This window comes from Scleropages formosus, chromosome 5, assembly GCF_900964775.1.
Source record: "Scleropages formosus chromosome 5, fSclFor1.1, whole genome shotgun sequence".
Lineage (NCBI taxonomy): Eukaryota > Metazoa > Chordata > Actinopteri > Osteoglossiformes > Osteoglossidae > Scleropages > Scleropages formosus.
In genome coordinates this window covers 32848299-32874237 of record NC_041810.1, presented here as the reverse complement: position 1 = coordinate 32874237, position 25939 = coordinate 32848299, and the positions used below count along the sequence as shown (strand labels likewise).

At 42.7% G+C, this 25939-nt stretch overlaps 1 protein-coding gene across 3 annotated transcripts in view; it reads left to right on the top strand.

The window, feature by feature from the left end:
* The window catches only part of nkd1 (NKD inhibitor of WNT signaling pathway 1), a 39747-nt gene extending 15193 nt beyond the window's left edge, over positions 1–24554 (top strand). For 2 of the 3 annotated variants that reach the window (XM_018749669.2, XM_018749667.2), the window contains 7 exons: positions 13057–13114; positions 19030–19133; positions 19872–19967; positions 21240–21384; positions 22226–22310; positions 23216–23343; positions 23695–24554. In XM_018749669.2, the coding sequence (XP_018605185.1) occupies positions 13057–13114; positions 19030–19133; positions 19872–19967; positions 21240–21384; positions 22226–22310; positions 23216–23343; positions 23695–24137 (1059 nt within the window). In that variant the 3' untranslated portion in view covers positions 24138–24554. The remainder of the gene's footprint in view (positions 1–13056; positions 13115–19029; positions 19134–19871; positions 19968–21239; positions 21385–22225; positions 22311–23215; positions 23344–23694) is intronic. The other variant, XM_018749668.2, reaches the window with a different exon arrangement.
* The last annotated feature ends 1385 nt before the right edge of the window (positions 24555–25939 follow it).

The following is a 25939-nucleotide window of genomic DNA, read 5'->3' as shown; positions in this document are numbered from 1 at the left end:
TTGTTAGGCTAACATTGTAAATCACTTTGGAGAAAAGCATGAGCTAAATGAATAAATGTAAGATGTTGACAGTGAGTTATAACTGCCACTGCACTCATAGCAGTTGTGAAAAATCCAAGTAACACGTCCAAAAATTGTTGTGAGAACAATTTGTTTGAAAGATGGATAAAACCTAGATCTGTAAAATTATTAATTAAATTTTCAGATCCAAGGGTTATGGTTAAGCATTTGGAACCTTTTAATACTGAGCAGATTTAAAGCTCTGTGTTTTCCTGGTCATAAGAGGCCCCATGACATGTTCCACCCAATTTCTACCATGTTTTGATTTTTGTGTACCCATGAAAGTCATTGAGGGAGGTTATTAACTCTGTGACCAGGCCTTGTAAAGCAAAAATAAATCATTTAAAAATGCACAGAATCAGTTCTCATTTGCAGACTGTTCAGTTAAAGATGTAAAAACACTGATTTTTGATCTTTTGACTTTTCGTTTTTGATTTGATAGAAAGATGGAGAACTTCATTGATTCTTCAAAGGAATTGCACATGGCTATGGTAGTTCTTTGGTAATATGCCATACATACACACACGAACTTGATATGCTTTTGGCTGGGTGCCTGGTTGTTACTGACCATCCAGAGTCTGACTCTGGTCTCCATTCCTCTGTAATGAACCATGCTATATAAAAGCAGAAATTAGGAATTGTTTTACTGCTTGGTAGACAAGCTCTTTGCATGTCATATGTGATTCACAACCTCCAGTCCATCTCTGTAAGCCTGCCCTAGAAGAAATGAGGCACTGGGACCATTTACAGACTGCAGGAAACTATTTCACTTACTCTAGGGGGAGTTCCTTTTCATTTTTAACCCTGTGTATGGTGTAACATTTAGTTATTAAAGTACCGCTCTCCTGAAATCACATCTTTCTGATGGTTCTGAGTGTTTAAAAAAAAAAAAATAGCCTTTTCTGTACAATTCATTCAAGTTTGCAGGTGGCCTGGGGTACCAGGTAAGGTAGCGGTTATAGCTGCTGCCTTGTATTCTAAGGACCCAGGTTTGAATCCCTTTTCCTGCTGTTGTACCTTTGAGCAAAGTAATTACTCTGAATTAACACAGTAAAAAATAACCCAGCTAGGTAAATATGTAAGTCATTGTATGTTATTTGGAGAAAACCATCAGTGAAATTAGTAGGCTACATGTAAATAAAAGCTGAAAGGTTATTTGATTACACCCTTGAGAATTGTTTTTTGAATTCTTTTACTGAAACATCCAGTTTTTTGAATAAGTGCTTGTTTAAAATAGTAGTCTTTTTTTCCTGAACACATCTAAATACCTAAACATCTTTATAACAGGTGTCTACAAATACTATATAGCAGAATTATAAACCTCAGTTTTGGTCCTTGTACTTTACAGAATATACTTGTCCATGTTGTGAGGGACTGATCAGTATCAGTGCTAAAGATGTCATACAGTACTGTGCATTAGTCTTAGGTACTTAGATGTTTCACAGAAATATTTTAGACTTATTTAATGTATTCTGCATTAGTTTCAATGGGAAAGAGCATATTTTAGATTTCCAAGCATTCCTTTTGCAAAAAGTTACAGTATTACAGTAAGGGTTTTGTATCTCATTAAAGTACACACACACACACACACACACACACACACACACACACACACACACACACGCTGTCTGAAACCACTTATCCCAAGCAGGGTCGGAGCAAACCGGAGCCTAACACAGGACGCAAGGCTGAAGGGGGAGGGGACACACCCAGGACGGGACACCAATCCATCATAAGGCACCCCAAGCTGGACTTGAACCCCAGACCTGCCAGAGAGCAAGACCCAGCCAAGCCCGCCGCGACCCTGCTTGGGACAAGTGGTTGTCAACGATAGATGGTTACTCAGCTTTGTAGAAGGTTTATTAATTAAGATCATTGTTTTTGGAAGCATTCTCCCTTTACAGCTTTTTTCCCCAAGTGCGTAAACTTTTGCATAGTACTGTATGTATATATGACCCGTGTGTATATACTCTTAACATTGTCTTTGTATGTAATACTCAGTGGGGGTTGTATTTGTTTACGATTACTGAAGGTTTAGGACCACTTTCCCCACAAGCTACTCAGTACAAAGAAAGCAAGAAGTGAACAGTGCTCAACAAGCTCTACCCCCCCTTACCCCTTCCCCCTTCCTCCTTCCTGCTACTGGTGTCATTAGCACAGTGAACCAGACTGGTAGGCAGTCCTGGTTTCACGTGTGGTGTGCAGGAAGAGATGTGACACTAAATCAAGCTGAACATACATGTTTGTAGTCTTTAATGATATGTCTGCCTTGCCACCTCAGTTTATTTCACTTGTTGCAGCAATTGAAGGACTTAGATGAAGGTGAATGGCAGGACAGGAACAGAGGGCTGTTAGCCACAGGACCATTAAGACTGCAGAAGGTGTTCACTTAATGTAATGGCAATGGCTGATGTGGCATTTGTCTTTTCCTGCACAATGGTAGTGGTGAGGTTTTTGTGGAAAGCTCTTCTCTTGTCTGGACATAAAACACTGGATTCCTGGCTGACCACCAGGCCTCCCACAATGTGTTGCTCCCTGAAATACTCTGGTAAAATTGGTAATGATTTGCAGAACAGCTTATGATAGAAAGTATTGCTGGCTCTGCACATTTGTTGGGAGGTAAAGTTCACAGTGTCTTTTGCTGGTGTAGGCAATGGAATTTTTTGCTGAAGACCCTTAGGTTAAGTAACTCAAGGCTTCTTCTTGGCTGTTATCCTGCAACCTTTTCATTGCAAGTCTGCTTCCTTGACCATTGTTCTTCATGCTGCCCTGTCTTATATAAACCCATTTACTATAAATTTTGGATTCTGATGATCAGTCTGGGATTCTGGACTTACAGTAAAATTTCCAGGTAGTAGTGTCTGACTTAATCTCCTCAGTTCTGAAAAAACTTTATTCATATAAAAAATGTCTTGGGTATTGATTTCAAGTGTGCCAAGTTATCCTCTTTGAAGCTGCTGCTGCAGCTTGAGTCCCCTTTATAAATTGAAGACATTTTAATCCTGAGATAATTGCAGTGAGGCGTGCTGTGTGAATACAAAGGGGTCCAAAGGGTGGTTTGGTGTTGCCTGAGATGATTACTGGTTTATTTGATGAACTGTTGAAATGAAGGACTCAAGCTGCGTCTAGTCATGCACCACTTCTGTTGCATCTCCTGAGAACAAAAAGCAGAAGGTCACATAGGCCAGCATTGTGTGCTTTTATTGTGCTGGGATTTGTGTGCCAAGGAAGAGGGGTGGAAAAGCAGAACTCCAGAGTGTTTCCGTCTGAGGCTCCTGGTCTTTGTCACTAGGCTGCAGGATACCATAATGTTTAAGAAATGGAGCCTTTTAGTCACAAGTCCCAAGAACAAATGCATCATTTTTATCTTCAAAGGTTATTTATCTCAGTTGAACTCATGCAATAAATAGCTGTCTTTTGAGTGAAGTATAAAATTGTAGGTTTATTTATGCAACTCATTGGGAAAGGCCATCTCTCCTGTACCTCAAGTACACATACTTAAGGTAATTGCTTCTCCCAAGTTGTAATGGTCTGGAGTCTATCATAGAAGCACAGGAAGCTAGGCTACTCAGAGTATACCCTGAATGGAATGCCAGTCCACTGCTATTTTAATGTACCTTACCTTACTTGTCATGTATTAATATAATACTTCCATCACCCTGTTTTGGTGTGAAACCTCTTACACTAGATCTATGGAACTGATGTGTGAATATGCCCAGATCTATGGCTTATTCTTGAGTGATTCCCCCCCCCCCCCCCCCCCCCCCGATTGGTAGGTTTACATATAAATTGACTGTAGCATCCTAGTGGTTGTTAAGGTCCTTGTATGAGTCACTTCAGTGCTGTGCAATTTCTGTTTCCCCACTGCTCATGGACCCTGAGCGTATTTGGTCTAGGAAAACTGTCAGCTTTAAATCTATTCCAAAAAGACCATCCGGGGAACATGATCTGTGAGGAACTGGAGATGTATTGTGTCTTACAAACATGTGATCTGCAGCCTCTTAAGAGGAAACTTTATTTACTCTCTCTGTGTTGCATAGTACCTTCCATATGGAATTCCACTTTAATGCCAACCCCTTTGATTTAATATCTTTGATAGTTTTCACTGAGGTTGAAGAACTGGACAAAATAATTCTGGTAAGTCGTCAGCAGTAGTACATTTTTAACACATCACCCTAAACTTCTGTTATGCAGTATCCAGTGCATGACTGGATTTCTTGCTAAATGGTTTCACTTGTAGGTACTTTTAAGCTTGTTGAGAAATCTTAAGGGATTTTGAGTGGCAATCCTGTCATCAAATCCACAGGTCAAGCGTACTGTGGAACCTATGAAAAATGCCAACAATACTGTCTTGTTTTCTCACACCTTGTCTACTCTTTCTCCTGTGGTGCTTTGCTTGCTTATTATGAATGTTTTGATTCTTTTGCTATTAGTGACCTCTATTACTGAGTGCCTGACACAATGATAGATTTCAAGAGTTTTGGGAAAACTGCTGCATATCACCACAATCCAGTGAAAACTTCACAAACCCAGAGTGGTTTATTTCTGAAGAAGCTTTCACAACTTCAAATATACACAATGGTTAGTCCTTGTTCCTGATATTGAAGAAATGCCTAGAAGCTATTCTGGCAAATATAAAAGCTCAAACTTTTACTTGACTTCCTAAAGAATGCAATTTATGCTCCTTATTAATGTTGTCTTATGGTTAAGCAGGGACTTGTTTTAATTGATGCAGCATTTACAATGAATTCAACCTGCATGCTGAAGCAGTGACTTTTCACCTTTCCTTTAAGTTCAGAAATGTGCTGTTTTTCTTATTTTTTTTCACAAGGCCTTGCAGACCTGTAACATTGGCAGACCATTTCCTTTTGAGCAGCTTGACTGTTTCAGCGACTTTCCTCTAGGACTGGGGAACCCCAACGAGGTTGTCAACCCAACTGCTGTGTCCAAGCTCTGGAGCAAATGCAGAGACCTCTGTGTACCCTTCAGCTCAACTAGTTGCCTTCCTTATGCACTGATTTGTGCTTGTTTTGGTGGCAATAGCTACAGCTAATACATTACAGATCATCAGGAGTTTAGAGGTTTGCATTTTGTCTCTCAATTTCTTCTGTAAATTTGTCTATAAATTACGTGTTATTGTCAGATGCACTGGGGGTCCATCTTTTGTCATATATCCTATATCTATATATCCACATATATTCTGGTTTTTCCAATGGACCCACTGAGGAGTGGGTTTGCTCACTCCATTCCAGCCCCCTTGTCCCATTTTAGTTATTGGTATTCTTTATTATGTCTATACGTTTATAAGCAAGTTCAAGGCAGTTCTGTCCTAAACTCTGCTGGCCTTTTGTTTCATACCTTGGTTTTGATAGGCCTCCAGGCCTCTTTTGAATCCTCCTTTTTTGGCGGTTCAAATACAAGGCAGGAGCTTTCAACCTTTCGGTGTTTTAGGAGAGGGTGTAAGAGCCAGCCTTACCGGACTTGCTGCAAGTTTATTGAGAAGTATGGATGTGATTGTACTGTTCCCCTTGAGATGCTAAGGCAATTTGTACAAATTCTAATGTGACTGCTGGTCCAGAACCATGGTGGCTACTGGGGAATAAGTGCTCAAAAAATTTTTGGTCAGAGGCTGTGTCACATCCCACGGGGTCACTGCCCCTCCTGGTCAGAGGCGGCGCCACTCAGTGCCGCTAGGTAACGCTCATGTATCACCTCACAGTCTCATAAGACACGGAGGTATAAAAGGAGCCAGCGGAGCAGAACTAATTGCGGATTCTTAATCAGCGGTTCTATTGTGCTCTCTTGGCGATTCGTAGTCTCTTGTTCCCTCAGTCTGTTTCCTAGGTGTTCATGTTCCAGTCCCGAGTGCCCGTCTTGTCAGTTCCTGCCTCTTGTTCTCCAGTCCTGGTCCAGTGTTCCAGTCCGGTATTTTGTCACGTCTCAGGGTTGCGGTCATACTCACAGAGTAGCGTTTCACTGTTCACCGTAGTTCAAACACTGTGTGTGTTTCCTGGTCTCGTGTTTCCTGTTTCACTTCCACCGAGTGTCTTACAGTACGCACAGTGCACTTTTAACATTGCACTGCACGTGAGGTCATTTTACATTTCGTCCGTGTTCGGACGTAATAGCAACTTGCGTCCGTGTCGGACTCCCGTCCGGATGCTACAGGCTGTGTGTACTTTAAGGTCTGCACTACAGAAAACTTGCCTAAAGTAGCAGATATGACCTAACATTTTCATTCAGGAATGTGTTTTGAAAGAAAGACAGGCTGAAAAACAAACACATTTACCTTGACACCATGTTTAAATTCTGTCTGTATTTCAGCCATTTAGTGAGTGATAATGCAGCCATCTATTATAGCAGAAAACTTCTCATCAGCACATTTCTGTGCCTTTTCTACTGTTCTTCAGTCTATATTTGTGTGCTGTAAACAAAGCCCATCTTATATTACAGACCACTGACACACTTCTTTGGAGACTAAAGGAATGTTAATTAAGGGTTGTGATTTTATGATTGATGGTGGGCTTGGTTGAGGTTTTATAGAAATCAATCATTAAGGTTTCAAAGTGTACCCCACACAGGGGTATGGACTATGCAAGGCTGCAGCTCTCACATCATACTGTACTTTCCTGTTGTATTTTCTTTAGGTTTCCTGTGCAGAACTACGCTATGATCAGCACTTGTCTAAATAAGCACTTATTTTTGTTTTGGCTCATTTAATTTGATCCTTCAGCTGACGGATACTCTTCATCTGAACAGGGTGTCACGGTCACCTGGAGCCTAACAGGCATAAGAGCACTGTAGGAGGAGTAAAAATCAGTCACAATGCTCTCACGCTTATCCCTTGCTAATGGGTTAAATTATGCGAAAACATCCTGCTTGACAAATTCCTGTATTGAGGGGACTGAAATAAAATTATTACAGAAAAAAGTCTGTAAAGCAAGGCTGCATCCTTCTGCCAAATCTTTTCACGATCTTCTTCAGCATGATTCTCCAAAGGGCCACAGTAGACCTTGATGATGAAGAGGGTGTCTATATTCGATACTACACCGATGGCAGCTTGTTCAACTTGAGGCAACTAAAGGCCTACACCAAGACAATGGAGCATATGATTCAAGAGGTATTTGCCGATGATGCTGCCTTTGTTTCCCACACGGTGACAGCTGGGCAGCATGTAACATCCTGCTTTGAGGAGGCTGTCGAGCTCTTCGGACTAGAAGTCAGCTTGAAGACAGAAATTATCCACCATCCTGCACCTCAGGAACACTACCACCCTCCCCCCATCACCATCGACGAGTCAGAGCTGAAGACAGTTCACCAGTTCAGCTATCTGGGGTGCATCATCTCCTCAGACGCCAAGGTCGTCAAAGATTGACAACAGAGTGGCAATGGCAAACAGTGCATTCGGCAGACTGTACAAAAAAGTCTGGAACAACAAGCATCTGAAGAAAGGCACAAAGATCAGTGTGTACAGAGTCATTGTACTGACCACCCTACTCTACAGCTCCGAGTCGTAGGTCACCTATCGTCACCACCTGCGACTCCTTGAGCACTTCCACCAGCGCTGCCTCCATACCGTCCTCAGCGTCCACTGTAACAACTTCATCACCATCACAGAAGTCCTCGAACAGGTGGAGGTCACCAGCATCTAGGCCATGCTGATGAAAATGCAGCTGCGCTGGGCAGGGCACATCTCCAGGATTATCGCCTGCCCAAGATTGTGCTTTATGGCAAACTCACCACTGGCCACCGCTACAGCAGGGCACCAAAGAAGAGGTACAAGGACTCTCTGAAGTAATCCCAGAAAGCCTGTTACTTTGACCATCGCTAGTAGTCTGCTCTAGCCTCCGACCGCGAGGCCTGAAGACACACCATTCGCCAGGCTGTCTCCTCCTTTCAAAAATGCACACAGGGCTGGTCTTGAAGACAAAAAGAGATGAAGAAATGACACTGCAGCACCAAACCCAGAACAGACTTTCCCTTGCAGCCGCTGTGGCTGGACCTACCTGTCTCGCATTGGCCTCATCAGCTGTGCAGCAGGCATGGGCAGCCCCCTTCCTAAATCTTCGCTTGCGAAGCCAAGCCATGATTACAGAAAAAAGTAATAGGTTCTGGGGTGAAAAATTTATACTCTGAAGTGAATTTTAAAAAAAAAACAAAAAAAAACTAAAGTGTTTTATGTATGACAGTAATGCTAGATGATTTCCATTTCATCATGAGATTAAGGCTTTATTTACACTTGTCTGTGGGTATTCATGTTATTATAGCTGTTTATATATAGTGGTGCACATGGCTGCTGCAGCACAAAGGGATGTGGGAGGAGGGACAGTGTGCTAATCACCGTTGATTTAAACCTTTCACCGCAGTAGGAGCCTGGAAAGCAGGCCAGAGCGAGCATGTCCATGCCAGAGAAAATATGCTTTACTAAAGGTGTGAATCTTCACTTGCCTCATGATTCGATTCGATTACGATTCAGAGGGTAACGATTCAATTATATATCGATTCTCGATGCATCACGATACATCTTGTCCTCCAGTTCTTTTGTTGATAATACACACACTGGAAACTTTCTTTCAGCTTTCTTTTTTTATTAACCAGCTGTTTTCAAACAAAAGAACATGTCAAATTACATGACAGTCGGTCCGTTTTTAAAGTTACTCAGCAGGATGTGTAAACACAAAATCTTTTTTTTGTAGTACACTGTAAATATAATGAAGAAAAATAAAGTTTTGACATTATAAACAAACTTCAGTAGCAGCTCTATTACAGGGTATGGAGGAGGAAACGAAAGCTGGTGTTTTCCACGACCGAGTAAGGGCGGAGATCCTTTGCAATAAATGTGACGATGGATTGTGTGATCTTCTTTGCCCTTTCGGAGTTCTGAGGTAAAGTTAATACCATCGCTTGTTCTGTTGTTGGCTGATTAGCTGCATATGGGAGGTTGCTGTTAACTTTACCTCTGGGTGAAAATGGGAGATGTGATTCCTCATATTTGTAGTGTTACCGAAATATTTAATCTTGGCTCGACATGTCTTGTACACTGCATAATTTTTATCAAGCTCGTTTTTGTTGTCTGCGTAAAAACCGAAATTTGTTCAAACATCTAATTTCAAGCAGCTAGGTGCATTTTCCAGCACTGCCTTCTGCTCTCCCTCCGCCATGTCTCCTATCTACGATGCATCAGATGCACATGCATTACTTCCGAAGGAAATAGGCAACTTTTTTTTTTGAGTACTTCATTTACAATAAAAACAGTACTGTGTGTATGTATATATATTTAATTACATTTTTTAAAAATCAGTTTTGTTTTGCATCGATGCAGAATTGTTCATGTCAGCATAGTGATGCATCATAAAAACGGTTATATTCCACGGCTCTATGCTTTGCAGACCTTCCCTATTTTTGGTGATATACCTCACCAGTCACTTTTTTCTGTAACTAGCATGAATAAAAGAAGAGTTTCACAGATATTCAGTCCTGCTTGGGTGTGAACGGGTGAAAGATTGTAGGCAGCAAAGCACTATAAGTTGTTTTGAGGAAAAACATCAGCTAGATGAATTAATAATGTCATTGAATCTCTTTTATTTGTGCTGTCAGATTGAGGTGATTGTCAGTGCAATTGGGTGTTCTACCTTGCATCTTGTGCTATAAGCATAATTAAGTTTTGGTATCTAATTAATTGAATTTTCTTAAATCTTCCCATGGGTGATTATTCTAATTTTATTTCACTGTTGTGTTGAATGACTGCTTTGAACCAATAACCAGGGTTGGGAGTTTTTTTTGTTGGGAATCACCTATGTAGGGTTAAATTCATGCTCCCACACACATTGTCTGAAACCCCTTGTCCCAAGCAGGGTTGTGGTAAACTGGAGCCTTACCCGGCAACACAGGGCGCAAGACTGGAGGGGAGGAGACACACCCAGGATGGGACACCAATCTGTCACAAGGCACCCCAAGCAGGACTTGAACCCCAGACCCATGGGAGAGCAGGCACAGGCCAAACCTGCTGCAGCACTGTGCTCCCTGAATTCATGCATGTGTGGTTATATGTATTTTTGTTAGAATAAAATGGAATTGAATGCATGTGTATTTATACATATCTTTGTTGGAATAATGCAAACGATATGGGTAAAAATGCCATTGTACTGAATTAGTAGCCAGCTTTATGTGAAAATGAAACATGTTTTCACAGGGCCTTGTAATGACCCCCAACCCCCAATTGTATGTGACAGTGTTATGTGAAAGATTGCTGTATTCCTTCATACTGTTTGGGAAGTTTGCAGATAACCTTGCTGTTATGACCGTGGACATCTAGTCACTCGACTAGGGTGTAACATCAAGTGAGTGGTAATGAGTGGTAACAAGGGACCAACAAAATCACACATACAACAAAGAAGAGCTTAAGTGCAAGTTCTTTCTACTGCCCTAATTGGTGCAGATATTATGTTGACTGTTTACAGTATTTACATAACACAGCTGCTTTCCAGGGGAAAAAGAAACTTAAGATGGTCCCAAAGAAAAGAACTTTGGAAAACCAAACTGTCTGAAATTGGTAGACTACCTAAGCTATGAAACAGAAAAAAAAAAGGTTCTTCAGCATCTAGGATACTCTAAGTAACCTACTGCCTGCCAAAAGTAGAGGGACTGGCACCGGCCTCCTGTCTGATGTGTCTAGACAGGCTGCTGAAACCTACATGTTGGAGATGTAGGTCACATGATGTGATTACCTGTCTACTGTTTCCCTAAGACAGCAACACAAAGTCAGTAGACAAGTTATTGTAACAATATACCAAAAAAATGAATGACAAAACACACAAAGCAGCAGAGTCAATAATCCAGATATTAGACAACCACAAGTACCATGAGTTTCTTGGCAAATGGTGGGGTTTTACATGGTGGAGTCTGGAGGTGATTGGTCCAAAATGGTGGAACTAAGCACAGGATTGATGCACTGGTACAAGTGTGACTCTTTAAACTGTGGCAATTGCAAATGGTACTATGTAGTATTGGCTTTCCTCTAATCTCTCTAGACAGTTGTCATTCTCTGTGAAATTCCACAGAACTTTTCCATTTGGCATTAACAGCATATTGTTTGATTGTTATGTCTCCAAAATCTGAGAAGCTACATTCTGGGAGCTGAGGTGGCTGGCAAAGTTTTGGCTTACTTAAAAAGGACCTCTCTTGTGTTTTAGTGGCACATTTACCCCCCTTTCACTTATGCTGGGACCACCCAGTGTGTTGAGGACAATGAAGAGTGAAGCAGAGCTGTCAGGAACTAATAAGAGTGGACTGTTACTTCAGTGAGCTGAAGAGAATTTCTTAGCAGGCTGCTGGTGAGAATTGTGCTCCTTCAAGACAATGTAAATGAAAATGTTTGATATCCAGTGATATTTGTGGACCACTGGAACAAGGCTGATCGATGAATTCATGCTGACTTCTCTCTGAGCCATGTCATTCTTCATGCCATGTCATTCCTATACAAATAAACATGTTGCTGTCTTGACATAGTGGCTGCTTATAAAGTGTGATCATTGCTTACACTGACACATCCCAAGGCTGTTTTTGTTACTGCTGATGCTGTTGTTGACTTTATACATTTGAGTTTTGACTTGAACAACACTTAATGACTCCAGCTCTTGAGAAATGGAAACACCATGGAAAGTAGTTTGAGGGGATGTTTTGAACGTTTGTTTCTCTGTGTTAGTTCATACATGAACATGTGGCTAGTTACAAGCCAGGGCATTCTGGGTTTTGTGATGGTGGCAGTTCAGTTCACTTCTGTAGGGTTTGGTTATGGCGGCAAATAACTGACTAAAAGAATCATCTGCTTCCATGGTGTTAATCTTAGCCAAATCAAACATAAGATGTTTTATGCCAGAAATGTACAACCTTATGTTTTTGCCTTCTGTGTAATGCACATTTATATGTGAGCCTTTACTTGTGTTCATGGTCCAATGGGGTTATATTTGCTTGAGAAATATATGAAATTTATTCACCACATTAGAATTATTTTTTGTCTTGTAATGTCCAAAATGCAGAGAATGTGCCTGTAATTTGCCTTATTCTCCATTTTAACTTTTGTTTACTTCAGCACACTAATAAGGCAGGGGTTGGTTTCCCAAGTCTTAGTATTATGATGATTGCATTTAATGATCTCAGTGATCATTTTTGGAATAACTTAACAATAAGAGATGACAATCAATACTGCACACACATATCTACCTATATATTCTGTGCAAATGCACAGAGTAAACTTTGTTCATGGCTTTACTCCAGTTTATGAAGGCATTACTACATTAATGAAAAGTGTGTAAAACTTACTTTTTAAAGTCATTTTGGTTGTATGTGACAAGGAAAGTGATGTCAGTGTACAGTTTCCACCAAAGACTCATTCAGGATCAAACTGGATGTTAGCTCTCTGAGTTGAAATGAAGTGGTGGCTTAAACAGGGTTAAGCTATGCAGAGGGTTATCTTATTTGTCGTGTCCCTTGTTTAAACGTACACATGAGCCTTCTGGCATATGACACTGGCGGATAACAGTCTTTGCTTATAGTCAGTCATCAAGTGGAAGACTAGCTCAACCTGATCTCATCAGTAACCATATAATTAATGGATGACATATCTACCACAGAAATGCCCTCTCCACCCTTTTTCCAGCCTCCTGGGCATGCTAGTTGAGTTCCTCCTGTTGTCTTGTATGTGTATAGGCATTCCCACATTAAGCTTCAGTTCTGTATTCTCTACTGTTCCAGTTTTTTCCACTGCACCATGAATAGATGTTCTTCATACTTTATAGCCTGCTGGTTGACTTTGACCTTTGATTAAAATTTTGCAAGACTGTTCTGGTGAACATTTCAACAAAAGCCACATCATCACTGGCTACAATTTAAAAAAAAAAAGAAAAAAAAAATTGAACATGCAATTTAAAGATTTCTACATTGCTTTGGATTTAACTATTCCTGTCCTGGTGACCTGTTGTTCTTTTCTCTCTTCAGGCTTCCACAGTGGAAGTAGGCAGAGATGGGACCAGTGATCATCACTATCGCTTGGAAGGTTGGTACCTTGATTTACATTTATTAATTTTGCAGACTTTTCTCCAAAGTAATGTACATCTCATAGAAAGTACAATTTCTGCATTACCTTAGGAGAAAGAGACGTAGCTGCAGATGTGTGACTCTTTAGTACAGTTAGATTCCTTCACCATATACACCGATGTTCATCACACAAGTAGCTGCATAAAACTTTACCAGAATATCACCGATTCCTAATCACCTTCCTAGTAGGTTTTTTTTTTTTGAGATACATATGAACATTTACACTACACTGTAGGAGTGGCTCTGTAAAGGATCGATCCGAGCACGATCATGAACATTTATACCTTACGTGAACTTAAGAGATCATGGGCGAAGTGAGTCCAGAAGAGATAAGTTTCAAGACCCTTTTTAAATGTTGAGAAAGATTCAGCAGTTCTGAGTGAGAGGGGGAGGTGGTTCTACCACATCCGAGCCAGAACTGAAAACCTCAGTGCTTTACCTTTTGTGCATGGGACTACCAAGTGGGCAGATGTTGAAGAGTGTAGCAGTCTGATTGGCATGTAGCGAATGATCAAGTCTTGTAGATAGCCGGGAGCAGTTCTATTGATGCATTTGTGGGCAATAACCAGGGTCTTAAGTTTGATCCGGGCAGCTATAGGAAGCCAGTGCAATAAAATGATTACAGATACACGGGAATGCTTTGGCAAGTCAAACGCAACTCGGACGGCAACATTCTGCATCAGCTGTAGGGGTTTGGTGGCAGTGGCAGGAAGGCTAGAGAAGGGAGAATTGCAGTAGTCCAGACAGGATGTTACCTTGGCCTGGATGAGTAGTTGGGCAGAGTCAGTTGTGAGGTAAGGACGGATCCTGTGAATGTTACGCAGGATGTATCTGCAGGTTCGAGTTGTGGCTTCAATGCGCTGAGAGAAAGATTGACTCAAGTCTATCATCACTCCCAGACTCATAGCCAAGGAGGTAGGTAAAATGAGTGAGTTCTCCAGTTTGATTGAGAGATCATGACAGGAAGACAGGCCAGCTGGAAGCTCTAGGATCTCTGTTTTGGAGAGGTTGAGTTGTAGGTGGTGATCAGACATCCATGCAGAGATGTCCTGCAGGCGGGCAGCGATGCGCCTGGAAATGTCTGATGCTCCAAGTGGAAAGGAGAAGAAGAGCTGGGCATCATTAGCATAGCAGTGGTATTTGAATCCATGGGAGGCAATGACAGGGCCAAGGGAGGAGGTGTAGATTGAGAAGAGCAGAGGACCCAGTACCAAGCCCTGTGGGACCCCAGTTGAGAGAGGCAGAGGAAAAGAACGGGAGCCCTGCCAGACCACTTGATAGGATTTGTCAGATAGGTAGGACTCAAACCATCTTAGTGCTGTTCCTTTGATCCCAAGCTAGGGATCTAGATTTAGGAATCTTTCAGAATATGTGCAGGTGAAAAAAGAAAAGGTCAATGACATGTAGTGATTAGGTACTTAATGTTTTCTGGGGCCTCTTTATCTACCACCCAGTCCCAGTTTTTTCCTAGCCTCTCACCATCCCTTTTCTTGTATGTTCTCTGAGTGAAAAGGTGCTTGATGTCAAGAAACTATTTTCTTAAGTTTTGGCAGCTGAAGTAATAATAGATGTGAAGAGAGCAGAGCCTGCCCCAAGCCAAAAGCATTTTCACAAAAGCCATGCTACAAGTTGCCAGGCTAGCTATTTAGCATCTGCTTGGGTGTCAGAGTCAGGTTGGCCTGCAGTTAAAACAGTCACGATCTGTCTACCGGAGGAATATTTAGGTGATGTTGACAGTGGCATTCAATATTTATTAACAGTTAAGCTGAAAAATGTACAATTCTTATATTTGTTATTAAGAATCTGGACTTGTCTGAAGATTGTCTTGTGCTTAAAAAGCACTCTATATCCTATTGTACTGTATTTCTGCATGTTATAAATGACAGTTATTCTGATATTATAAGCTTGAATCCACCAAATAAAGAAGATTTTTAATGTTGAGTTCATTTATTCCATTACTGCAGTTTAAATATGAAAATTACAGTACTTAAATATAATTATGGTAAAATGATATATTGCTACCAAAATGGAAAACTTCACAAATGTGAACAGATCACAAACAGAAAAATAACGTTTCAACACATTTTTTTTAAAGACCACCTCCCATTTCTGTTATATTTTCCTTGAGTGAGACTTTTACTTTGAAGTTTAGTAAAATTACCCAACTGTATAAAGAGTAGTTAGGCTCTTTGGATAAAAGTTTCAGTTTATACTGTTAAACACCAGTGTTTGTTTACCTTACCTTCATAAGAGTTTTACAGGAGAGACATGTGTCCACCAGCTGACCTGTAGCCTCTAGTGGGAGAAGTACCATTTCTTGCCCTTACCAGACTGACTCTGCATCTGTTGCACATAAATGGCATGTCAGCTAGAGGGGTGGAGAGACTGAGTGCATTGTGTACATTTGAGGTGGAGAAGGCAGGTGACATACATGTTGTAAAAGGACTGAGATTCAACTTCGTGGTGTAAGAAATGACTGGAGTCAGGTGCTTCAGTGGCAGCCACTCCCAGACCGATTCCCTGTGCTGACACATGGCGGAAAGGAAGGACAGGGTGGCACTTTTTGCCGGCCCTTCCCCTGAAAATGGACCATATCAGCAATTAAGGTGGATTTATCAGTTTGGATACAAACATCAAAGGGTGTATGTTTTCATAACCTTGTCAGAACACACACACACACACACACACACGCACATCTTCAGAACCACTCGTCCCATACAGGGTCACAGGGAACCGGAGCCTACCCGGTAACACAAGGCGTAAGGCCGGAGGGGGAGGGGACACACCCAGGACGGGACGCCAGTCCGTCGCAAGGCACCCCAAGCAGGACTCGAACCCCAGACCCACCGGAGAGCAGGACTGCGGTCCAACCCACTGCACCACTGCACCCCCCTTGTCAGAACACTTTTATGGAAATATCCTTCTATAGATGTATAACAGTCAGTGCAAAATAGACTTTGCTGGGAAATCCACAAAATATAAACTTTTTCTTGGAGAATGGAAGTTAGAAATTATGGTCCATTGTTAAGATTCAAACTGAGGTGAGAGAATTGAAAGAATATGAAGCACTCAAAAAGATAGATGAACAAAGGAGAGACATATAGATGTTTGTTGCAGAAACAGAAATCTAGTTTCAGCAGGTTCCTTGAGATACTTGTAGGGGTAAATAAAGCATCCTGGCATAATATCCAGAGAAAACAAAAAAGAATGCAAGATGAAAGTATTCTAGATGTCGTCTCCTTCCATAGCCTCAGGAGAGTCATGGGAAGTAAATATAGGTTGTGCTGTTTACACTGTGCATTTCGTGTATCTACCTTTGTATGTGCAATTACCCCTCAAAATTAAATCTCAACTGCATTGCTGAGGAAGAGGGGTGTGGTGGCACAGCAGGTTTGGCCTGGTCCTGCTCTCTGGTGGGTCTGGGGTTCAAGTCCTGCTTGGGGTGCACTGCGATGGACTGGCATTCTGTCCTGGGTGTGTCCCCTCCCCCTCCGGTCTTGCGCCCTGTGTTGCTGGGTTAGGCTCCAGTTTACTGGACTCTGCTTGGGACAAGGGGTTTCAGTGTGTGTGTGTATTGCTGAGCTTCCCCCCAGCTATAACTTGCAGGTGTCTTTACCAACAGCAAGGTATTAGTATTTGAAATGGGAAATATTTCCTTAAGCATTTTGCTAAGTTGGGGATCATCTTTGATGTGCTCAGCAAGCTCCTTAATTGACTGCTCTTGCTGACAATCTGTGGACCATAGTACTGTCAGTAGTTCACTTGGACAGTGGATGACAGAATAGGAAAGCTTGGCAGTGTCAGAGTCTGTGTGGTGGCACCCTTACCCCACTGGGCTTTATGTTGTGATAAGCTCAATCCACCTTGGCAGTGTCTGTCCTGGCCTTGTTTTCCAATGCCAAACAAGTGATTTTTGTAATTAATACCTTTAATTTTGTTTACATTTCCATTTATTCATTTAGCAGATGCTTTTCTTCAAAGCGACATACTGTACATCTCAGAGAAAATACTGTAACAACCCGTGTTACTGTGTTTAGGCGGGAAGATATGTTTGGTATAAATAGTTGCATTATAGGGAAAATGTGGAATGTAGGTGTACAACTACTGGAGGCACTTCTTGGGGAAATGATGGGGTGACCGTGTTTGCCAGTGTGTTGGGGGAGAGCCTGGGGATGCTAAGTAGGTTGGGAAGGCTGGCTTGAAGCTGTGTGATGGTGTTCAATAAAACATTTGAGATGAACGTCGCCGGTACGTCCTTCTTTGCCTCATCCAAACCCATGGTGCTGCGTGCCACAATGCAATTTGTGCTTTACATTACATTGTTTGCATTCGGGTTGGGGGTGCGGTGGCGCAGTGGGTTGGACCACGGTCCTGCTGTCCGGTGGGTCTGGGGTTCGAGTCCCGCTTGGGGTGCCTTGCGACGGACTGGCGTCCCGTCCTGGGTGTGTCCCCTCCCCCTCCGGCCTTACGCCCTGTGTTGCCGGGTAGGCTCCGGTTCCCCGTGACCCCGTAAGGGACAAGCGGTTCTGAAAATGTGTGTGTGTGTGTGTGTTTGCATTCGGAATGGAGTTAATGATACAACAGTAAAGCTCAGCAGGTACAATATTACTTAAGAAAGATCTTGCTGCTGCTTTAGATGGCTCTATAAAGGTTCATCTGTGCAGATGTCTTCGCTGAGTGGCTGTGATGATCAAGGACGGGGACCATATTCCATACTTCCTCTTGGTATGGCTCCCTAAGACCCCCCCCCCATCTCTGAGCCCCTCATTTCCAGTGGAGGGGAAGGGATGGATCCTCTTTGATCTTTTGGGAACGGGAGAGGGAGGCGGAGGGGGAGAGAAAGGGGGCTGTAGTGTTTGGCCTTTTGGCAAACACAACAAAGTGTTTAAAATTTAACTTTGCTTAATTAATTAGTAATTCTGTTTTAAAGCCGACTGATCTTCTTCCAAAAGGCATTTCGGAGCTGGGGTGTAAAACTTCAAAGTGTTGCGGCGAGATGGAAAGCGTCTAATCTGCCACCCGCACCTATGGGAGAGCCAATTTTGTAGCTCTTCAGGACTGATCCAGATCTGTAGCATTTAACATCTCTATTTTGGATCTGACACACAAAGGCCCAAACAAACACAATTCTGTGCCTCTGGATCACACAGCTGGAACGGTGACTACAGTTTTTACAGTTTATCACAGAGGAAATCCACCCCCCCTTAATGTTTTCGCACCGTTCAGTTGAATTGTTTACAGTGTTAATTTTCAGTGGTGTCGTAGAATGAAAACAAAGGAGTCGATAGTCAGCTGCTTACAGATGGAGGCTTTGAAAAGCTATTGTTTGATGATGGAGGGGAACTGGCAAGATTTGAGTGGGATGTCTTTATGGCAGCACAGGGGTCACCTTGAATGAGGTCAGAGGGTCTTTCGTGTCAGTGATAGGTGCCTCCCTCCCCCTCTGTATTCTGACCTTGTCCAGGGTGTCCACAGCATCAATCTGCTCCCACAGCAGATCCTCTGTGGTGATGCTGCTGGTATCTGTCTCAACTCTTTGATGTGCAGACGCCGGGTCCGTTTCAGCGTCGCCTTTGAACCGTCCCCTCTAGCTGGACCCTCATTCCCCACTTTTTGTCTTTTTAAAGGTTCCTGGAGGGGTGAGGTGCTCAGTCACTGAATTGTCCCTTCAGTCTTCGATGGCTTTTATTATTATTTTTCTAATATAATATTCATAGAAACTCACAACCCCCACTCCCCCCAAAATCCCACCCCTTGCCCACAGCCTGCAACCCCAGTCCTGTTTTCACAGCTCTTCAAAGAGCACAGTGAGTGTGAGAACCCCCCTCCCCACCCCCCGCCTTGATTAAAGCCTCTATCCGCCCTCCCCTTCAGTGGCCCTGCCCCCAGAGAAGACGGACAGCTGCTGTGCTGAGGACAAGATCCAAGGGCGAGAGGGCGCACAGCCTGGGGGTGTCCAGAAGCAACTTAAGTTTGAAGTAAGTGGAGTGGGGTGGTTTAACAGTTTACCCAGCATCCCTGAAGAGTAAGTAAAAGGTAGCAAGCCTGATTAGTAGTGTAGTTTTACAGCTGAGGCAGCAGAACTGTACTTCCCACCACCACCATATGCCTCTCTTAATTGTCATTAATTAAAAGTCAATTCTTCATCACAGACCCTTCATACTTCGACTATCGCTTCTTCCAAACCCTCCCTTTTGGCAAGCAATACAGGGAAATAAAGATACAAGGCACAAAATAGTTTTTCTCTCCCTCGTGCAGCATCCCTTATCAGCCTCTGAAGTGCGTCATAATTCATATCTACTCTTGAATGGATATGATGATTCTACTGTTGACACCCAGTTGTAAACTAATGCCATTACACCTGTTTATCTTTAATTTTGCTGCAATTTCTGCGCCCGTATTACTTAGATGTGGTCATATACATCCCTGTAAGTAATTCTTCAAAATTTACTATATGATTACACAAACACTTTGATGTTGTTCAGTATGTTGAATTGTGTTTGGAGTATCTGCCATGTCATGTTCCTTACATTTGCAAACGTACTTATTCATTAAGGTCCAAAGTATGATGAGTATCATTATTTCATTCCTCCAAATACAAGTCATTAGGGGCAAGTAGGACTTGAAGTCTCAAGGGCTGTGTTTGGTCAACCCAGCAGACTGCACGCTGCACTTTAAGCCTACTTTAATCCTATGTCTACATGTTTGTTCACCAGGAACTTGAATGTGCAGTCTCTGTGGAAGAAGACAACAGACAAGAGTGGACCTTTACTCTGTATGACTTTGATAACAATGGCAAGGTCACCAGAGAGGTAGGTGACGTGCGTCTCTGTGCACTTAACCACACTGACTTTGAGTCTAGTCTAACTCAATTCTGGGTAAACAACAGCAGCTTTGCTTATCCTTTCCAAGAGCTGCAAATCCATTACATTAAAATTAGTCCAGTCAGCACTTTAAGGAAACAAAGCATTGTGCATTCAGTGTCTTTCTTCTCTTTCTTCCTCCAAGACACTTAGTCACCCAATTCGGAATTGTAAAGATCTAAGACCACAGTGAAAATGGTTTCTCTTTTCCGTCTCGGTAAGTTAAAGTGGTGAGAAAAGACTGAATCCCAGATCTGCAGCCAGCCAGGCATAGCCTCTGGCCCTGCGACACAGGAGACAGCAAGCGAGAGCGATTAGGAACCTGCCTTTCTTCTCCCACCGCTCTTTATTCCTTCACACATATTTAAAGAAAAAGAAGGAACCGAAAGTGACTGAAGTGGCATTTTTATATATATTTTATGTATCTGTTCTTGAAACAGTTCACAGTTCCCAAAAGAGAGTGAAGTCGTCCTTCATGTTAGTCAGAAAGGGAAGTAAGGAGGTAGCGGTATTATGAGAACAACCAGGCAAATGGGGTCTAAAGCAGCCTGTTCAGGAGATGTTGGTGGCCTGCTCCTGCAGTCAAGGGGGCACCCAGAGCATAGCTCTGCTTTTATTGGAGTCAGCATAGTATGTGGTCAAATGAAAACTTCACTATGATGGTAGTCAGCTTTAATAATGTATTTACTGTCATTTTACTGTGATGTTTAATCCATTTTGTTGCTAGACTTATTCAGACTTTAGGTACCTATGCGTGTTCATAGACCTTTGGTGCTAGTGTTACCTAGCTATTCTCAGGAAAGATTAGCACCCTGTAGCTGTCAAATTATCACCTCTTCAGGCTCTCTGAAGTAACAACCCACCTCCTACCACCATTTCCTAAACCACAGGGGGCAGTGGGACTGACTGCTTTCGGCCTGGTCTTAGGGGTTGCACACCACTGACTATTTCTTCTACCCTGCCATACTTTTCCCTTGTGTTCTTTTGGAATATAGTTTATCTCAGGAGCTTCTTGGAGGGAGAAAGAGAGGAAAAAGGCACTGTATACACTTTTTTGTCTCCTTAAGAGTGCTGATAGGGTTGATGAATGGACAGTTTTTGCAAAAAACCCTACAGTATTTAAACCTAGCCTGCTACTGGTACATTACTTGTCATCGGTTTTCTTTATCTTTTTTTAATTTTTTTTTTATTTTTAAAAGATTCCCTTGTTGCCTCTTGCAGGACATCACTAGTCTGCTCCATGCCATCTACGAAGTGGTGGATGCATCTGTGAATCACTCTCCCAGCACTAGTAAGACCCTCCGAGTCAAGCTGTCGGTGGCTCCTGACTCCAGCCAGTTGAGGACCCCACTACACAGTGCAGCAGGTGAATGAGTGGGGGAGGGTCCTTAAATTTTCTATCAGTTTTATTTAATATCACCAAACAAATACAAAAACCATGCACAGAACTGGCCAATGCTTTCTTCAAAAATAGAGCATTGGAACGTAATCTTCAGGATTTTGGCCTTATTAGTATTTGCTGTTGAGCGTTTCAAAAGAACCATATTTATGAGGTTAACCAGCCAAACTGAAAAGGTCTGACGTTTTCATGGAGAGACAAGGATGTGTAATGGGGAATTACTTTAGAGAAGTGTGTGTATTGTAGAATTTCCTTACGTTTTCCACTGTAACAGGAATAACAGCTGTTTACACTTTAGGTCTATACATCTTCCTCTCCACTGGTTTATTGGGCATAAAATATTTTTGATTTCTTTTTCTCCTTCCAGTTATGGTGGATATTTTTATCAGTAACAATTCCAAATCGCGCCCTTTGAAAGTGGTGCTGTTGTCACGCTAATTTTAAACCACATTCACCGAATTCCCATTCATCCTAGTCTTAGCATGAACAATGAAGAAAATAGAATAAATGAAGTATTGCCCCCCTTCTCTCTCTCTCTCTCTCTCTCTATATATATATATATATATATATATATATATATATATACATACACTGTATGTGTGTGTCTCTCTCTTGCTCTCTCTCTCTCTCTTTCTCTCTCTCTATATATATATTATATATATATATAATCTTCCAAATCTTCAAAGTAAAAGGCTGGAACAAAGGCTTCTTTCTCCAGCAGGATGCAGGGACTCTGTCGGTGTATGCTGAGTCTGTTTAATGTGAGTCCCTTTGATAACACCCTGTTCTCTCCACCCCTCCCCCCCAGTAGACCCTCCCCACTCCAAGCACAAGTCTGACAAGATGATTGAAGATCCCAAATGCTCTGACAAGAAGTTGCGTGCCCATCTCAGGTACTGCGAACCCAGAACTTGGGTTTGAGACTAAAGTGATGGTTCTATGGAGTTTCTCATTTACTGGTGTCAGCAATGTCAAAATGTTAGCGTTACTTTTTATCATAAATTACAGATTGTATGCAGAAAATAATTCAGTTGTGTTTTAGAGTATGAAGATCAGTAAATATTTCAGGTAATTAACCAATAATCATTGGACCTGTTAAACCAGATAAATGATTTGGGATGATGAACATTTTTGGACGTATTGTATGCCAGAAATAAGCCCTTTAAACCAGGGCTTTGCAAGCTTGCAGTTAAAATGTCTTTAAAGGCCCTAATCCAGTTCAGCATCTGATCTGGTTCTGCTTTGCACACACATTTCCTCTTATATGGAGACATGTCTTTTACATAGGAAAGGGAAGTTGAAATAAATTGATAACTTTTAACCTCACAGACCAGAGGCTTTTTCTCAACGTTCAGAGTGAATCATGTAGGCAGGCGTTGTGGATCTCCCTGCAGGCTTGGGGTTGTCAAATCGAAGGACGAGTCATCTATTATGGTACCCTTTGCCGCTAGCTGGTTTGCTCTGTGGGGGAAACACAGACGTCAGTCCCACTATTTATCGCTGCACAGCTGCCCTTTGATCTGGCCAGCCTATATAGGGACCCACTGCCACTAGGGATTACTCTGTGTTTATCCTGGCCACAAGGCCAGGGGTCCTGGGGGGAGGGACATTTGACTGTTTGTAGCAGCCCATCCACATACACAGAGCTCAGTGGGTGTATGTTTACAGCAATGACCTCCTGCTAATACTGAGCTAATTCAGATTCAGCCAGTTGCTGCAGGCAGGGAAAGGGTGAAGGACAAACTGATTAATGACTGTCATCTCTAAACCTACCCCACCTCATTCTTGTATTATGCAGGCGTCACCACAGTGACCAGCCCACTCAGCCGGGTTGCCAGAGGTACTGCGTTGACGAGAACCTGGACCGCAGAAACCACTATCTGGACTTGGCAGGGATTGAGAACTATACATCGCGCTTCGGATCAGGTGGGTACCCACTTCTGACTGTGGAGCTTCTGGCCTCTCAAGAACTATTGTACCAGCTAATGGTCTGCTGTGCTGATTATAGATGAAGTACCTTACGTAGGGTTAGGGTTAAGATCTCACTGCAGGCTCTTTCCACAGTGTGGTTACTGTCATTGTTAATGCTATTTAAGACAGTGGGGTTTTGATTATCAGTACTGATAAAGGGTTCACATTAAAACAATTATTTCTGTGACTTTTGTCATTATGGTTCCTGTTGACTTTGCCTAGCTTTCCACATGAGGTAGAAAATGGCTGAAGCTGTGAACACTGCACAGAGGCTGGCCAGTGTTACTGTCTTCCATCCCCATTCAGGGACTGCCACTGAGCTGAGCAAAACAGAGCACCAGACTCGGTCTCGCTCCCATGAGCCAGAGAATGGACATTTTCACCCCCACCACCGCCGTTCTCGCACCGTGGAAGTAGCAGCTCATGAGGACTCAGGAAGACATTCCCTGCACTCACCCAAAGCCCACGGCCGTCCCCCTGTAAAGAGCCGAGGTGCCTCCCCACCCCCAGTGGTCCCCAGCCACAGCATTGGCCACCAGGCCTCAGGACCATACCGCAGGCACAAGCAGCGGGCCAGGGAGGCTCAACCAGGACCGCGGATACTGGGTTCAGCGCTGGAGAGGGAGCAGGTGCGTGACTTACCCAGCACGGTGCTATACGAGGGGGGCCTGCCTCAGGTGGTGCAGAGGCACCAGCACCATCATCACCATGAGCATCACCACCATTACCACCACTTTTACCAGTCTTGAGCAGCCCTCCCCCCCGCTGCACTCACATGGCTTTTTCAGGACCAAGCTCAGGGTGGGTGCAAGAAGCAGGGCCTTATTGCTGGTGCTACGAGTGTAAATAGCCAGTTGTGTCAGGGTACTGGGGTAAAGAAGATGGCTTGTTCCTCAGCAGCCGTATGGATAAGCATTTAACTAATAACACTAAGGCTGCTCCGCACACTGATTTCTTTTGCGCTCTATCAACGGACCATATGTGCATGCCTGGACAAGGCTTTCCAAAGGCCAGGACCAAGGGGGCGGAGCAACTGATAATCCAAATGAAGAAATAGGGGTTTGGAGGTCAAGGGAAACCTGGGAACCTGTAATTCCCCTTTTAATGCCCCTAAATACCATTTGCAAAGCACTTTCTGGTGCAGTTGATTTTTTTTTTATCTTTTATAGTGCAGTTCCTTTTGGATGTTGGAAATTGTCATGAAGATCCTGACTCTTATCAAGCTTATCAGTCACATGTTTTTCACATGAATTTTTCCTTGTTTTTTTTTATAAAAGATATGAGAATTGAAAACTCAGAACAGCTGCTACCTCTAGTATGAATTATGAATGTTACATTTTTCAACAAATTTTTATTGTGCTACATGACTTACCCCTCTGTAGTTGTTTTTTGTGTGTATGCATCATAACGCTTCCTTTCCACTTGCCAAGAGAACATACCTTATTTTTTCCCACGTTTTTATTCAAACCTTGTATCTTCTCCCCATTAACCTTGGCTCTTCATAACTAGTTGTCCCTCTGAGTTGCTTTGAAAAACCACTTTCCCGCAGTGTTAGAGCAACCCTGTGCTATAGTTGCCCTAATGGTTCATAGGAGTAAAGCAACACAGTGAGGGAGTGACATGCATGAAGGTGTGGAAATCATAGACACTGAATGCATTGCGCTTCTTTGTGCCCACATAACATATGCATAATCTGACTATATTATAAGGCACCCTTCAGTTTATTTTTTGTATACATCTCAAGTGTAATGTAACCACAGGCACAGTTAATAATGCAGTTCTGCTACCCTGTACCTGTGGTGTTATTCTTTTTAGTTATCAAAATCAAGTGGAAACTTGAGGCATCCAAGGTTTCTGATATCTTATGGGCAATGTAGCACTTGGGGATTCCCTTCCATCTCCTAGGCCTCAACAGTTAGTGCTGCACTCCCCGTGCTGACATATGTCTAATGTGACCAGGTCTGCTTCACACTTCATTGGATGGCTAGGTAGACAACCTCAGCTGTCTTCTTTCCTGCTGGGCCATCTGAATCTAAATCTGAATCTAATCTGCCCAAACCTTCTGTCTCCCAAAGTTCGATGGCTCACTTTGGCATGTGAGCCATCAGTCATTTGTAGAGAGTTTGAGTGGTCCTCTGTGCATTGTGAGCATATTAAGAGTGCTTCTTGGCACAGTTACCTGTCTCCTGTTATTTCCAAATCGGCCACCAGTAGCATGCCGCCACAAAACATGTAATCTTTATGTGCAAGTTTTGTTTTAATGTACCCTGGTTCTTTCAGTAGAGTTGCTTTGGATGCCCTGCATACCATGTATCTCCCAAAATGGGCTGTGCGTCACGAGTAGTTGCTCTGATACAGAACCGTCAGTAGGCTTCCTTTCATCATATGCCACCTCCTCACACCCCAAATACAGGCCATTCCAGTGACACTAACTCCAATCTATTATTTATCATGGCAGACAGCTGAAAATCCTCTCATACCTCTCCATTTGCTCAGTTACACTTGTCATTTGTTCAGTTTCCTTTTAGAAGTTGGAGATCCTTCTTAACGT